Below are 13,806 nucleotides of genomic sequence, written 5' to 3'. Positions count from 1 at the left end.
CACATATGGCCATACTGGATGGACCATGAGATATTTTAATATCCTATTTCTGATCAGAAGCAGTGAGACAGAAAAAAAATTAAAATGAAAAGCTGTGAGAAAACAGAATAAACCACTCTCTAAGAAGTTTTCTTCCTACTCACTGAAAGTTAGAGGATGACCTTTGGCCAGAAGCATTAATGTTTATATAGGCTTCAAACCTCTTGGTTGTTTTAGACTATCCACTCTGGATATTGCATCCGATGTAAATTCCAGTTCTTTGTTAAATCCTTCTCAACTGTCACAGCCCTGCTAATGGCAGATAATTATTAATTAGGTATATAAGGCTGGCCTTGCATATAGTTAAAAGTGATGAGATGAAAATCGATCCAAACTAACATAAAGGCAGATGAAAAACAGATCTATTGTAGCAATCAGAAATGCTCATCTCGCTTAAACATTGAACTATGCTGTACAACAGACTGAAGGTTCACTCTTATTAGACTCATGCTGAAAGAAGGGACAACATTAAATTTTCAGTCTTATTTTAGTAAGACCTATGGGGTGTTTCTTTTTCACCAGTTTATGGTGAAAGTTATTTCCACTAATTTTCCCTTTTTGTTATCAGCTTGATTGAGTGAGATTTACACACGGCTTCCAGATGTGGTGCAGCATTCAAAAGGCGGATAAAAATTCAAGCAGAAATAAAACCGCATGCTACCCAGAGGGATGATGGATTATTAACTCAAGTCTCCATTTTCATCCCTCTGGATATGTTAAAACCATGAAGGAATCTCTTGCGAGTCAAAGACCACCACAGAGTACAGGAGAGCGGTTAAAGACGTTGCGGTTTACACGCCATTGCGAGCAATGCGCGGAGCAAAGCCGTATTACACTTCCACGATCCCATTTCCTGAAAGAGTGAATTTGTCCACACACATTGAAATAATAACGTGCTTCAGCTAAGCCCTTTGAATGAACGTGTACTGAATTGGCACAGTAATTGTATCAGATGCTCATAAGCACCATCTGCATAATTAAGATGGTCCCATAATTGAATTATATGCCCAAGCACAGTTTCAAGTGATTAACATTTAAATATTTTGAACTCCAAAAAGAAAATGATCGAAAAAATTGTTTTTTTAAAAGCAAATGGGGATGTTGAAATGGCTTTTACCCTTAGCATGTTTGTATTTGCAGCTCAGTGAAGTCAAGCAATCAAACCATCAGCAAATAACCACATAACTCAGGGACTGAAATAGCAGCCTAGCAACCCCAGTGCACTCCAGAGGCTGCAGGTTGATTTCTGTTGCTACAGGATGGACCAGAAATCATCGCAGGTACATTAACAAGCCAAAGGGAAGTGTCAGGGAGGAAAGCTGCGCAGAGCCACTGCAAAACTGCTCGGTCCTTTCCACCGGCTTTGCCTTGTGACAACAATGACAACACAAGGAGAATTAACATGTCCAACAGCCCCCGAGCGGACTGGCACCTCCCACGTGCCAGACTTCCCCAGAGAGAACGAAAACTGGCTGGAAAGAGGCAGAGGTAAAATATGTAGGAGACTTGCAAGGAAGAAGGGAACTGAAGTTATTTGCATGGGTAAGAGCAAAACTCAAAGTGAATATATACTACTTTTACTGGATATCAATAGCCAAAGTCTTCGCCTACATTCAAAGGCCCTATAAGGGAGCAGAGAAAGGACTCTGTTGGGAGAAACCATTCCTTAGGACTCAGAATTCCAACTAGTCAACAAATTTCATGTATTTTCCCAGCATTTTCTCATGAAATTTGTAAGGAATCCAGAGTCATGTTTTGCTTTAGCACACCAATTAACAGGAGAAGAGCGCAAAAGCCCGTAGGGAAGCATCACGGCAAGAGCCACCTCCTGCGAAGAGCGGCTCGGCAGCGGTGATGAGCCCTGTCTAGCGGCAGAGCGGCGCGCGCCCCTGCCTGCTCATTGGCAAAACAACCGCGTTAGGGCCCAGGAACATCTCGGAACGGTCTGGGGGGACGGGTAGCCATCTGACTGCCTCTCACCGCATCAGGATGCTTAGGCATCTCCTAAAATATACATTTTCTAATGCGATGACTGACCAACGAAGAGTCTGTCAGCACTCCAGCTGGTAACACCCAGCGTGAACTCATCACCATGCTCGCTCGAGCCAGCTTCAAGTGCTTCTCCGTGTTCAGGAAACTGGATGATGATGATGGCGATGACAAATTTATTCAAACTAAATTAAAAACGAAAACTCATGAGCTGAATAATGAGTCAAAAAGGAAGCACTGAGCACAGTCTGACAGTCCTAGTTTGGAGAGATTTTAAAGGCCTCGTCTCATTCCTCATCCAAAAAATTGCAACTCCCGTTGAACAACATCCACAAAACGCTCCCGTGACACTGGCGCTGCTACCCGGTGAGTTACAAGCACGTGCTGTCATAGTATCTCGACTCCTGTTATTCAAATGTCGACGTTGTCCAACTTACGACTGCAGATAAGGTCACAGCTGGTTTTAGATAACCACATAATAATTCACATACACAGGGGAATAAACGCTTTTTTCTCAGCTTCCTGCACTATCAGAGCCTGTTTCTTGTGCAATAATGACCAGGAGAGTCACCACCAGGTGAGCCCAGCTTAGCGCGCTGGCGTCACAAGAGCTAATGAATTACACGCTGACGTACAAACTAGCGGTTGTTTTGGGAAGCGGCATGCAGATGGATTACAGGAGTGACACAGAAAAGGCAGACACTGTTGCAGTCTTTCATTAGAGCTTGACTGTAATCGTATTTCTGCGTCTGGCAGATGCTGCTCCCTCACTTTAACAGCAGTTATTGAGTTTAGTAATATTATCACAACAGCAGCCTAAATGCAGAAATCTGAAGGAAAAAAAGCCTGAGGTGAACAGCTTGAAGATAATTCTAAAGCTATTAAACAAGTCTGTCCTGGAATAGAGGGACCAGGGTCGCATGGTATCTCTGCTGCAGCCAGCAGTATTTTGAGTAATCATGGGAAGAGCTCCTGTACGTCATTTTGCTAGGAATTTAGAAACACAGAATCACATAGGTCAGAAGGGATCTCCTGGAGGTCAACTGGGCTGAACGCGGCTCAAAGCAGGACCATTTAGAAATGTTTAATGCAGATATTTGCTTTATCTCATGGGCTCATAGGATAATTCAGGATGGAAGGGACTTCAAGAGGTTCCTAGTCCTGCCAGACTGCCCAAAACAAGGTGAGCTCTGAGGTCAGACTAGGTTGCTCAGGGCTTCATCGAGTCTGGCCTTGAAACTTTCAAGGACAGAGACAGCACAACGTCTCTGGGCAACTCGTTCCACCACTTGACTGCTGTCACTGTGAAGATGTTTCTGCTTACATCCAGCTGGAACCTCTCTCATTTTATGTCCATTGTCTCTTGTCCATGGTGAAAATGAAAAATTCTATGGAACAAGATTTTATATATCACTTAAAGATCACTATGGGGAGAGACTACTGTACTGTAAAGGGCTTGGAAATGGAAAACTGACATTTTTGTATTCTGGTATTTATACAGCATTTTGTATCACTGTTTAATGCTAATATGTATATAATAGCATTGTGTATATAATACAAAAATATTGGAATTGATGTACATTCTTTAGAGTCATTTTGTATGTCTTTTTTGAAATATTTTGCACGGCTTTGCGCTTCACTGGATTTGCTTTGAGCTTTTAATGAGCTCTAAGAGTACACAAAGAATATTTGGCAGATACTATTTTAAGCTCTTAAGTACTGGAATTTGATTTAGAACTACAAATTAGCACAAGCACTTCAGACTTGACAAATTTGCCATGGAATTATTTTCCAAGCAACCTCCCTGGAAGAGATATGGAAGACCAAATATCTCACTATGAACCAAAGTAGAGATAGCATAAAAAGTAGGTAAAAGGAGAATTACTTAAACCAAAATTTGAGTGGTTGAGTTTTGGGAAGACTGATAACAGCACTGGCTTGTGAAGGCACACACACAACTTGCCACTTCACACAGTTCTATTTTAAATACAGGTCAGTTGAAGTAGAAAAGATTAGATCTAGTTCCAGTTCTAACCAAGGTTAGATAATTGCATCTGGAAGTTTAATTCTTCATCACTTTTGAAGTTATCTGTCACTATGTCAGCATCTGGGCACTACTACGATTACTGGTCTTTTTCCCACTACAATGCACATGTTGAGTTTTCCCTAATGATCGAAGGCTTTATACACATACAGAAGAGGAGAAAGCTGTAAGCTTTTGGCTTAATTTTAGGAGGGAGAAGAATACAACATACTTCTGCTTTCAAATTATATGTACCCCAGGAGTATACCTAATTCTAGCAGCATCAAAACAGAGCCCACTGTATGGACTCTTTCTTGCCCAGCTACCTACGGTGATCTCGACCGTAAGATATAAGATCGACAAGCCCAAGCACATGTATGATTAGTAACTGTGCAAAATAAATTTCCTCAAGGAAAAGGATTTACTGAAAACTGATACTTGTCAGACATTTGAAAAATGAGGTTATACCCCCCTATATTATTTTGCTATATAATCTCTTTAAACATTAGAGATTTTATGATATTTTTGGGTTCCAGGAAACAGAGCATTATGAAGCACACAATGTTTAACTGTAATAAAAAGGCTCTCAGAATGTTTGTTTTAATATGGTTGCACAGAGGAGAGTGTATTGCTTAGATATGGAAAAGACAGGTGAAAAAACGTGGTGTCCATTATCTGCAGTTCACTGGCTTGAGCCCCTTGAATCTCCGTTTCATGGCAGGCTGGCCCTGCACATTGCCACCAAGCAAGCAAGCCACCAACTGTCAGGTTGATCTGTCACAGGGTGGCTGAGAAAGAGCTGAGCCAAGATAAACTCTGCCCCCCGCACAGTGTCGGCACAGAACTTGGCATGCTCAGGGGGACCTGGAAGAGCTTGTCCACCCTCCAGGAGACACAAAAGAAAGGTGAATAAGACATTTGCATTTGTTCCAGCTTCAAGACAAAGATTAGTTTAAGGCCTCCTAGACAGGCATTCAAACTGACTGCTGCAAATGTTCACAGGAAAACATCCACTGTAAACTGAAGGACTTTCCATTCTTCTTATATTCAGATGCAAGTTAGACAAACCAGGAGAATTAAGCAACCACTATTCTGCAGCTTGGAGAGATTGTTGTGGCAATAAAATGAAAGTTACAGTTTTCTGGAAAAGAAAATCAGACTCCAGCTATCCCTTTCTGCAAAACAGAATAGCTCCCTAAAATCCAAATCAACTAAAGTTCTCAGAAGACACTTGATCCAGCCTTCCGAAAAGAAGAATGTGCGACTGCCGCATGCTCGGGAGACGGTAAGGCTAATGCAGCTTCCTAGCATCCTCTCTCCCAAAAGCTTCAGACTGGACAAGGAAGATGATGCAGTCCAAGAATAGCTGCTGTTCCCCAGAGCAGATGTGCAGGCGCACTTGGGCAATAACCTTTGCTGCTGTGCTGGTTACAATTGCAGATTTAGGAAAAAGTAAGATTTGTGAAACCAGCAAATTAACAGAAATCCAATCATGTGCTTATTTGCAGGGAACCACATATATTATGTGGGGAACATTTAAGAGAGCTAATTATAATGAAGACTTCAGAAACTACATTTTAAATTCACACCAATTGGGTTAAAGTAATAAAAAGAAAAGGTTACTGTCTATGTCTGGTTGCTTTCCTGCCTAATACATTTGTGACGTCCCCACCTCGGTGTTATCTGACAGCAATATGGGATTCTGATGCTGGCCAGGTGCTCTGAAACTTGTTCTGCTTCGTCATCTCCCAGACACCAGAGACAAACAGGACAGTTTAAGACGCTGTCATGCCTGAGCTGAATATTACTTTATTCACCCAGCTATAGTGTTTCTGATGTTAGTGGTACTATCTGCAGACGTAAAGCACTTACACAGAACAATTCTGCCCGAGTGAAAGTGGAATAATCCGGGCCTATATTACAACAGGATACTTAAACGGAACGATGACTTCTGAGAAACTGTGGTGAGTCTTATCCAAAGCAGTAAATAACAATATTATCTGCTCTGCAATTTCCTAGTAATGTTTTTCTTTCTAAATAAAATCTTAACAACTTTATACAGGACCCACAACAACTCCTTTTTTTCCGACAGTGTGTACTGCTTTACCATAATACCAATATATTTTCAAAAATGCTTCAGCTCAAGCTTAGGAAATTACACTGGCTACCAGGATACTTTAATCAGAGCCTTCTTATCAGTATGTCTCCAGACTAATAAGAAGAAATCCAATCTAGAGCCCACTGAACACTAAATTAGATCTAATCACAGGGCACTTTTCCAACTGTTCAACGGCAGGTCTAAAACCAATGAATGCCATTTTTTTTCGGTATCCATTACAATACTACAAGCAATCCCATAATAACTGCTTCAGAGCCATGATCTGAAAAGTGTGCAGACATTTGTTTGCACTTAAAGCATGATCACTCAACACTACCCTTGCCAACAGCTACTTTGCATTCCAAATACTTTCAGAAAGTCACTGACGCCTCCAGAGGAACCGTGCCCCGGGTGCCCCGGGAGCTCCGCAACGTGGCCACCTTCTGAGCCTCGCCTACTGACCTCTGCCCAGCTTGAGATCGTCTAAATGGTTTAAGTACAATACTTTCTAACTGTTCTCCATCATACAGATTCTGCCACTTTAACAAAAGGTGTCACTTTAGCTAATTCACACTGAAAAATTACTGCATCTGGGCTTAAATATGTAATTCATTGAAAACCTGCACTACATACACAGAAGGACTATAGTATCAAAGGGTGGAAACCTTTCTATTGCCTTATTTGAAACCTCTAGACACCCATTTTTTATATAGGACACTGCATTAGCTAGGTGTTAAGTGATCATTATTTTTTCTACTGTGAAAGATCCCACCTGTAAAGTGTCCTTGGTTAGCTAGAGCGACCGTGTATCACTTAAAACTTATAACTATAAAATACTTCAGAAGAAAAAAAAGAACTCAGATTTTTTTCATATGGTTTCTTTCTCTGAGTTTTTGCTCTCTGTTTGCTTGCAGCTTCCTCACTGAACCGAACACAACACGAGAGATCGCCAGTGACTAACGCACCACCTGTACCAACAGGTACCAAGTCCCTCCTTCCAAAAGCTTTCATGCTGATTATTCTCATGCATGGTAAACTAACTCCCCCCCTAAATATACTGCCTTCTCTTAGGGCACAGGCTGGGCTATGAAGCCACTGCAGTAGCAGCAAACTTGTCGGGTATAGGACAGGAGAGAGGAAAGGAGCTGCCAGAAAAAGTGTGTGCAAAAGGCCAAGGCAAAATAATTGGCTGTCTGCAGGAGGGGATGAACAGCTTGCCACCGTCTCAGCTCAAGGCTTGTCACAGCCAAACCATATGTGCTCTTGCTTGTCTTTCTCTAGGGAAGGGCGGCCCATGTTTGCAATTAAGATCTTATGGCTAAACTGCACATCTGAATAGTCCTCCAGCTTAACATGTAGAGCAACATCAAATATTTTATAATAATGTTAGTTCTTTGGCTCTGATCATAGACTTATAACCTAAATCTACATTTAATTTGTATAGCATATAAGGCTGGTAAGCTGCAGCAAAGACAGCAACCACAGAGTGACACACACTGAATGGTAATTATGAACTTCTGGATTTTCAATTCTGGTTGTGTCAAGGCAGTCAGAAAGACTTAAAATAATATGCCTAAAAGCTACATTTTCATTATATATTTTATATCACTTATTGCTGTGGGGTTCTGTGTGTGCATGATATAAGCCAATACAGATTAATTTCATATATTGCCCTCTCTTTCCAAGTGCATCATCCATGATGATAAACAGAACATTAGGAATACAGATTAAACTCCCTTTGCTTCTGCTCCCTCTACTGACTGGCTGTAATAGTAGCTGATTTCCTTCTCATAAAAGGAGTTACTGCTCTCCACTTTGATTATGGAGACAGAGTGAATGAAATTTGGAATTTCATATTTGGCTTAGGACATTTTTTATGCTACATTAATACATACTGAAGAGTATCTGTGCATATAGCTTATCCCAGGTCTCAACTGTGTACTGAGTCACACATGGCATAAAATAACTTGCATATGCAAATACATTCTGAAATCATTTCTACTCCAACCAAGCCACATTTGGCACAATAAAAATATGGAACTAAGTGTGGCCGCTAACAGTAAGATCTTTAATATTGCCATTTTGCTTCCATGTGCAGGTACTTGCAACACAGTAGCCCTGAAGGACCTAGATATCCAACCACACATGCTAAATCTGTAAAAACAATCAAATGGCATCCCCACCCTTGCATCAGCCAAATGTGACCAAATTTCCTTTCTTGGACTTCACTGAGTCTCCCATTTCCTCCTTAAACTTCACTCCTCTGTGTCTATTATCTGTTACAAGCACTGGGCTATAAAACCATTGGCACCTTCTTTCTTTCAGCCCTTGCCTCCCTGTTGCCTGACATAAAAAACAGCAGACTAGCTTGTCCCGCAGAGTTTCCAGTGGAAGGATGATTATATTAAAACCAGAAGCCGAAAAATCTGTAAATCTAGCTAGTCTGCAAAATAAAGAAGAGGAAGGGATCATACTCACAGCAGCTGCAGAGACACAAGATCATCAAAAAGGCCCTGGGGAATCTCTGTGATCTTGTTTCCATAGAGCACTCTGAAAGATACGGGAAGACAAAATAAATCTTAAGTAACAGACCAGTTTAGTGTCCTCCCACCTCTCCGCATTATCATCTTTATTGATCTTGTGCACCATGCCCAGGATCTGCGGGCATTTCATTTAACTACTGATCTCATTTTCTTTTCAGAGAGCACATGGTATTAAATGAGTCGTTATGATTCAGGCTTTGTCTGGTGTTGGAAAGCATTTTTAATGTAGAAACTGGACATCATCCAAAAGCTGTATCTAAAATATTTTTCATTCTGTCGAGGATTTTTTTTTCCCCCTCTTTAGAAATGTTTTAACCATTAAAACACACATTGCCTGATGCAAGAACCTAGAATTCTGCTCAGTGATACTAAATTTAAAAGCTAGGGAGCACAAGCTCATTGTAGATAAAATTTCATATAACTGAACCTCTTAGGACATAATAATTGGCATGAAATGTGACACAGGTATCATTGGATAAAATATTACAGCTTCACCAGCTGCTATTACAGCTTGAACTACCTAATATAAACCTTGGACTGGAAATAGCCATATATTTCAGAAACTCAAAAATAATTTAGGGATAGTTCAGTTTTAAAAGTAAGTAGAGATTTAATAACACAGATAAGAGTCACTTTATAAGCCTCCATTTATTCAGGCACAAATATGTACAGATATCCACGATTCACTTTTAATATTTAAGGAAACACATATGTAGCATCATCAGAAACAGAAATAAAAGGAAAAACAGATAAAGTTTATGTTATAGGAAGATGTGTTACCTAGGGATGAGAACCAAACCATACAAGACAGGAATACCGCAATTCCAGGCATGGCTGAAGCATTTGCTCCTGCCATTTCTGTCAGTTGTTAAAACCTGTCAAAAGCAGCAAGCCTCCTGGGAGCTCACACACGTCCTGGTAGAAGGGAGAGAGATATGGCTCCTCTGAAAATGCTACTCTAAGCATTGTAGTGGACTTCAATTTGGGAAAAACAGTATTTTTGTGATTTCTGTGTTCTGCTTAGTACATGGTGAAGGGTTATAGACCAACTCACGCCAAAGCTGTGCTGCTCGTGTTAATGAACTAATTCATTCCCCAACTTTCTAATGTGGAATAACATGCTAGGGACAAATAAAAAGGCCATGTGAGGTTTGGATGCTGGCTGATATCCTAACGCTGTCTTTCAACATTCCAAATATTCTGTCGAGTTGAACATAGTGAAAAACAAACGCTTAGCATAACGGACCATTTACAATATCCTGTGGCCTCCCCAGAGTTCGGCCACTTTGGTTCAGTCTTCGGCAGTCGTAGGAGGTACACAGCTCTGCGCTAGACTTCCCGCATCAGCTAATTTTGGAGCCTAAATGAAATGATTCTAAATAAAATAACAGCACTGAGATATGAACATCTAAACTTGAAACTTCATTTTTCATGTTTTTTTTGTAGCACAGCAGAAACTGAACTGCTACCCAATAAATTAATGACCATTTAGCATTACATTTTCTCTAGAGAAATGTAACATAATCTCTATTTTAGTATCTATTGCTGAGTTGGGAGGTTGGCTTTTAACGTGTTGTTATGATTAGTGTTTTTTTGTGAGTAATGAATGCAAGTACCACTAAATTTTCCTAAAGTTTCCTAATTTCAGCAGCAGAAGATACACACCAGTGTGCCTACTTTACTCAGAGCCAATACACTGAGTGAATTTCATTCAATATACAGAAATTTTTATACTTTATCCAAACCTAGACAGAAATGATGGCTGGACTTTGAAAGGTCTAGAGGTTTAATTTAGATAACTGGTTCAAAACCAGAGATAACTCTCAAGTCACTGGGATTTCACTGAGCATTCAAATGGCCAACTCGCAGACTTCTTTCAGCACACAAAGCGACTGATGTGTAAGCCTGTATCAGGAAGCGAGAGCAAAGCATTTGCAAATAAAATATTCATAGAATGGTAAAATACGAAGTTAATGCCTACAGGGTCCAGCATATTTCCTTTTCAGTTTCCGCCTTTTCTGAACAGCATTTCTTTAGCAAGTGCATCACCTGTGGAAGAGGTCCACATGATAAGCTCTGTGAGGACAGACTAACATCTGCCCCGGTTTTGTGAAGTACCAGGATAATCCACGCTGATCAGTACTATAGTATTTAGGAAAGATTCCAGAAGCTAAGCCTTATAAATACTTGAGGAAAGAATTAAAAAGTTGCCCCACTCCAGATGAGGAGTTATTCTGGCTCTACAGCTGTAATCACTCATCTAAAAGGAAATCTTAGCAAAATCTCAACCTTCACACCTAGTACAGTTGTTCGCTATGGTACTACCAAACGCAAATATCAAACTATGGCTGTGGTTAGAGTAACTTATCATTTACTTATTTAAGAGTAGGAAGGCCATAATGCAGCGTTCCCCTGAGTTTGAAACCTTGGATGTTTTTATACCCCCTATCATTTTAAACAAAATAAAACTCTTCAAAATAGCTTCTAACATAAAACAAAGCTTCAATTTTTAGAAGTCATGAAAAGAAAATAAGCATTTCCAAACCTAATTGGGCTTATGTGCATGTGGCACATTAACATTCAAACAAATTAACAGCTAAACAAAAGTCAGTATGAGAGCTCAGGCACTTGTCTCTAATTCATATTCATGTTCAGCACCAGACAGAGCCAAATTAGCTAACGCCACTGTCTGCCTGCCGTGCCAGCGCTGAAGTCAGACGGCCCTACAGAAAGAAGCAAAGAGGTGGTGGGAGACACATATGGCGTTGCCTCTTATCCTTCACCTCCTTATTTCCATTCACGTTAACAGAAAGCATGGGAACTTTCACTCTCCTCCCAGCTATTAGTATGTCTGTTTAAGACAGGATAATGTACTCATACCCACAAATCTGAATACTGGTCAGGTTCTTGATCTAAGATGCTTTTGTTCTGCACTGACCCACTGCAGCACTCCTAACAGCCCCGCGCGAGGAGCCAGGCTGCAGGAAGGGCCAGGCAGGGCAGCTGCAGCCGCTCACCGCCGCACGGCCCATCGCTCCGTCCCTCCCGCGGGCACGCGCTGCAAGGCTGCTCCAAGGGCGGCTTTGGAAGCCCAAATGGAAAAATAACTTCATAAGGCATTGTAGTAGGTAACTCAGCCAATCAGTTCAAGAACTTTGCTTAACTCTCCAATGCTTTTAGCAACAGAGAGAAATTTGAGGAGGTTTTTCTGTGATATTAAGAACTGTAAAAACGCACATTCACTTGCTTCCCTCATGTTTATGATTTTGTGTTGCAGGACGTGCAGGTGTCCGAGCTACCGTGCAAGCTTGGCACAAACACACGACCCTCCTTCCACCCCCTAACACCTGAAATTCAGATCCCAACTGTTTTCCAATAAAAAACACACTAACAGGCCAGCGTGTCTCCTTCTTACTGCTCCTTTCCCTCTCTCGTCACCACACACCATGGGAGCCTCTTTTACAAAGATGGAAACCGGTCTGGATGGAGAAAACAGTCAGGAAGGTGTGCAAATGCGCCCGGCCTTCGAGACTTGCCAGCGCATAAATAACATCCCCGTCTTTCCCCCAGAGCGGGTTTCTAATACCAGAATGACTAGTGTGAAGGATCATTCGCTGTGTTCTTAAGTCAGGCAAACCTCTCGAATTTTTTGCAGGTGGCTTTCTAACGCCAGCAAGCTATCGTTACAGCATGTGTGCAGCCGAGCCACCCGAGGGCTGTGTTCTCAGCTGCGGGGAGAGCCACCAGCGCGCGGCTGAACGCTTCCCGCAGGCTGCCGAGCACAGGCTGCGGCCTCCAAGGCGCCGCTTGCAGCAGCGCTCAGGCTGCATCGACCTCCCCAACCCGGGCAAGGACAACGCACGGGAAGCGCAGAGCTGCCTGCGCGGCAATTCTGGCGGCGGATGCCCGAAGAAGCACCTTATTCAGCTGAAAAGGAAGAGCACTTGCTGGAAGACAGAAAATCCAGTCATATTCGACTTTTTGTAATAAAAAACACTCTAAAAATAAGACAATTTTTTTCCAGCTCAACTAACTGATTTCAAGTAAGAGACCTGGAAAAGGAATAACTTGTAAACCTTTCTTTCCCCCCTCCCCCCCCATTACATTAAAAGGCGTACTCCCGTGTATAAGGTCAGTTGTGAAGCCTGAGCTCCTACGGGGAAGCGGGAGTGCCCAACCCTGCGCAGTCCTTCCCAGGAAGGACGCAAGTACCTTTTCCTCCCCCCACCCGCCTACGCGGACAGCGCTGGTGGGAGTTCACGGTCTTGGCGGGCTCCCCCCACGCAAGTCCAGCTGCAGCTGGCCGAAAGGTGCAAACTTCACCCCAGGGGACAGCGAGAGGACAGTGCGATTGGGTAGGCAGTTGTGACAGCAGACGCACATTTCTTCAGAAAGTTGAAATGCAACATCTACTGCGTTTAAAAACAAGCAAACAAACAAACGTGTCCTTCTACACAGTTGTTATGTATCTGCAGTAAGAAATTAAGCAAACATAAAGAAGTCAGAAGGAGGCGTTATGCTAACTCAGCCTGATCCTGACCTCATTCTTTTATATTCCAAAATAAAACGTATCCATTCCAAGACACAGTAAAATCTCAAATTTGCAGTTAAACAATTAATTACAAGTCACAATTAAACTTCAAGTTATGCAGGTATACAAGATTAATTCAACTGATGGTCAAAGTAGTTAAAAATAATGATTAATCAGCGGAAATAGTTACTAATAAAAATGTGACTGCACAGATTCATCTAAAAGCTTGGAAAATACTAGAAAACGAAAGTGCTGGAAGCACTGCCACACATGTAACAGCAATGAATTTGTTATCTTCTAGGAGCATGTATTTGAGCATGTAGCAATCTTCCAGCAGTAGTGTCTTGGCACACAAAAGTCTTACTGAACCTTTATAGTCTCTAGACATTACCAACCTCCTGAACAATTTTAAATATAAGGAATTTGCAAAGACGGTACAAACACATGGCCTTTCACGTGCACTGAAGTTTACCATACCTTCTTCGAAGGGTCTGAAACAATAATTGCTGTGTTCTCTTATTTTACAGTTCTTCTGCATGCAAAGGTAGCTGCAACTTAGCTGCCTGGTTAAGTCGGGCCCCAG

General features: G+C 41.7%; 1 protein-coding gene across 3 annotated transcripts in view; it reads right to left on the bottom strand.

Annotated features, from left to right (window-relative positions):
* Positions 1-13,806, bottom strand: part of SLIT3 (slit guidance ligand 3) — a 509,126-nt gene that overhangs the window by 137,133 nt on the left and 358,187 nt on the right. For all 3 annotated transcript variants that reach the window (XM_026098439.2, XM_064520837.1, XM_026098440.2), the window contains one exon: positions 8,628-8,699. In XM_026098439.2, coding sequence (XP_025954224.1) covers positions 8,628-8,699 — 72 coding nt within the window. The remainder of the gene's footprint in view (positions 1-8,627; positions 8,700-13,806) is intronic.

Source organism: Dromaius novaehollandiae, chromosome 15 (genome assembly GCF_036370855.1).
Source record: "Dromaius novaehollandiae isolate bDroNov1 chromosome 15, bDroNov1.hap1, whole genome shotgun sequence".
NCBI classification, from domain to species: Eukaryota; Metazoa; Chordata; class Aves; order Casuariiformes; family Dromaiidae; genus Dromaius; species Dromaius novaehollandiae.
This window is presented reverse-complemented; position numbering and strand designations above follow the sequence as displayed.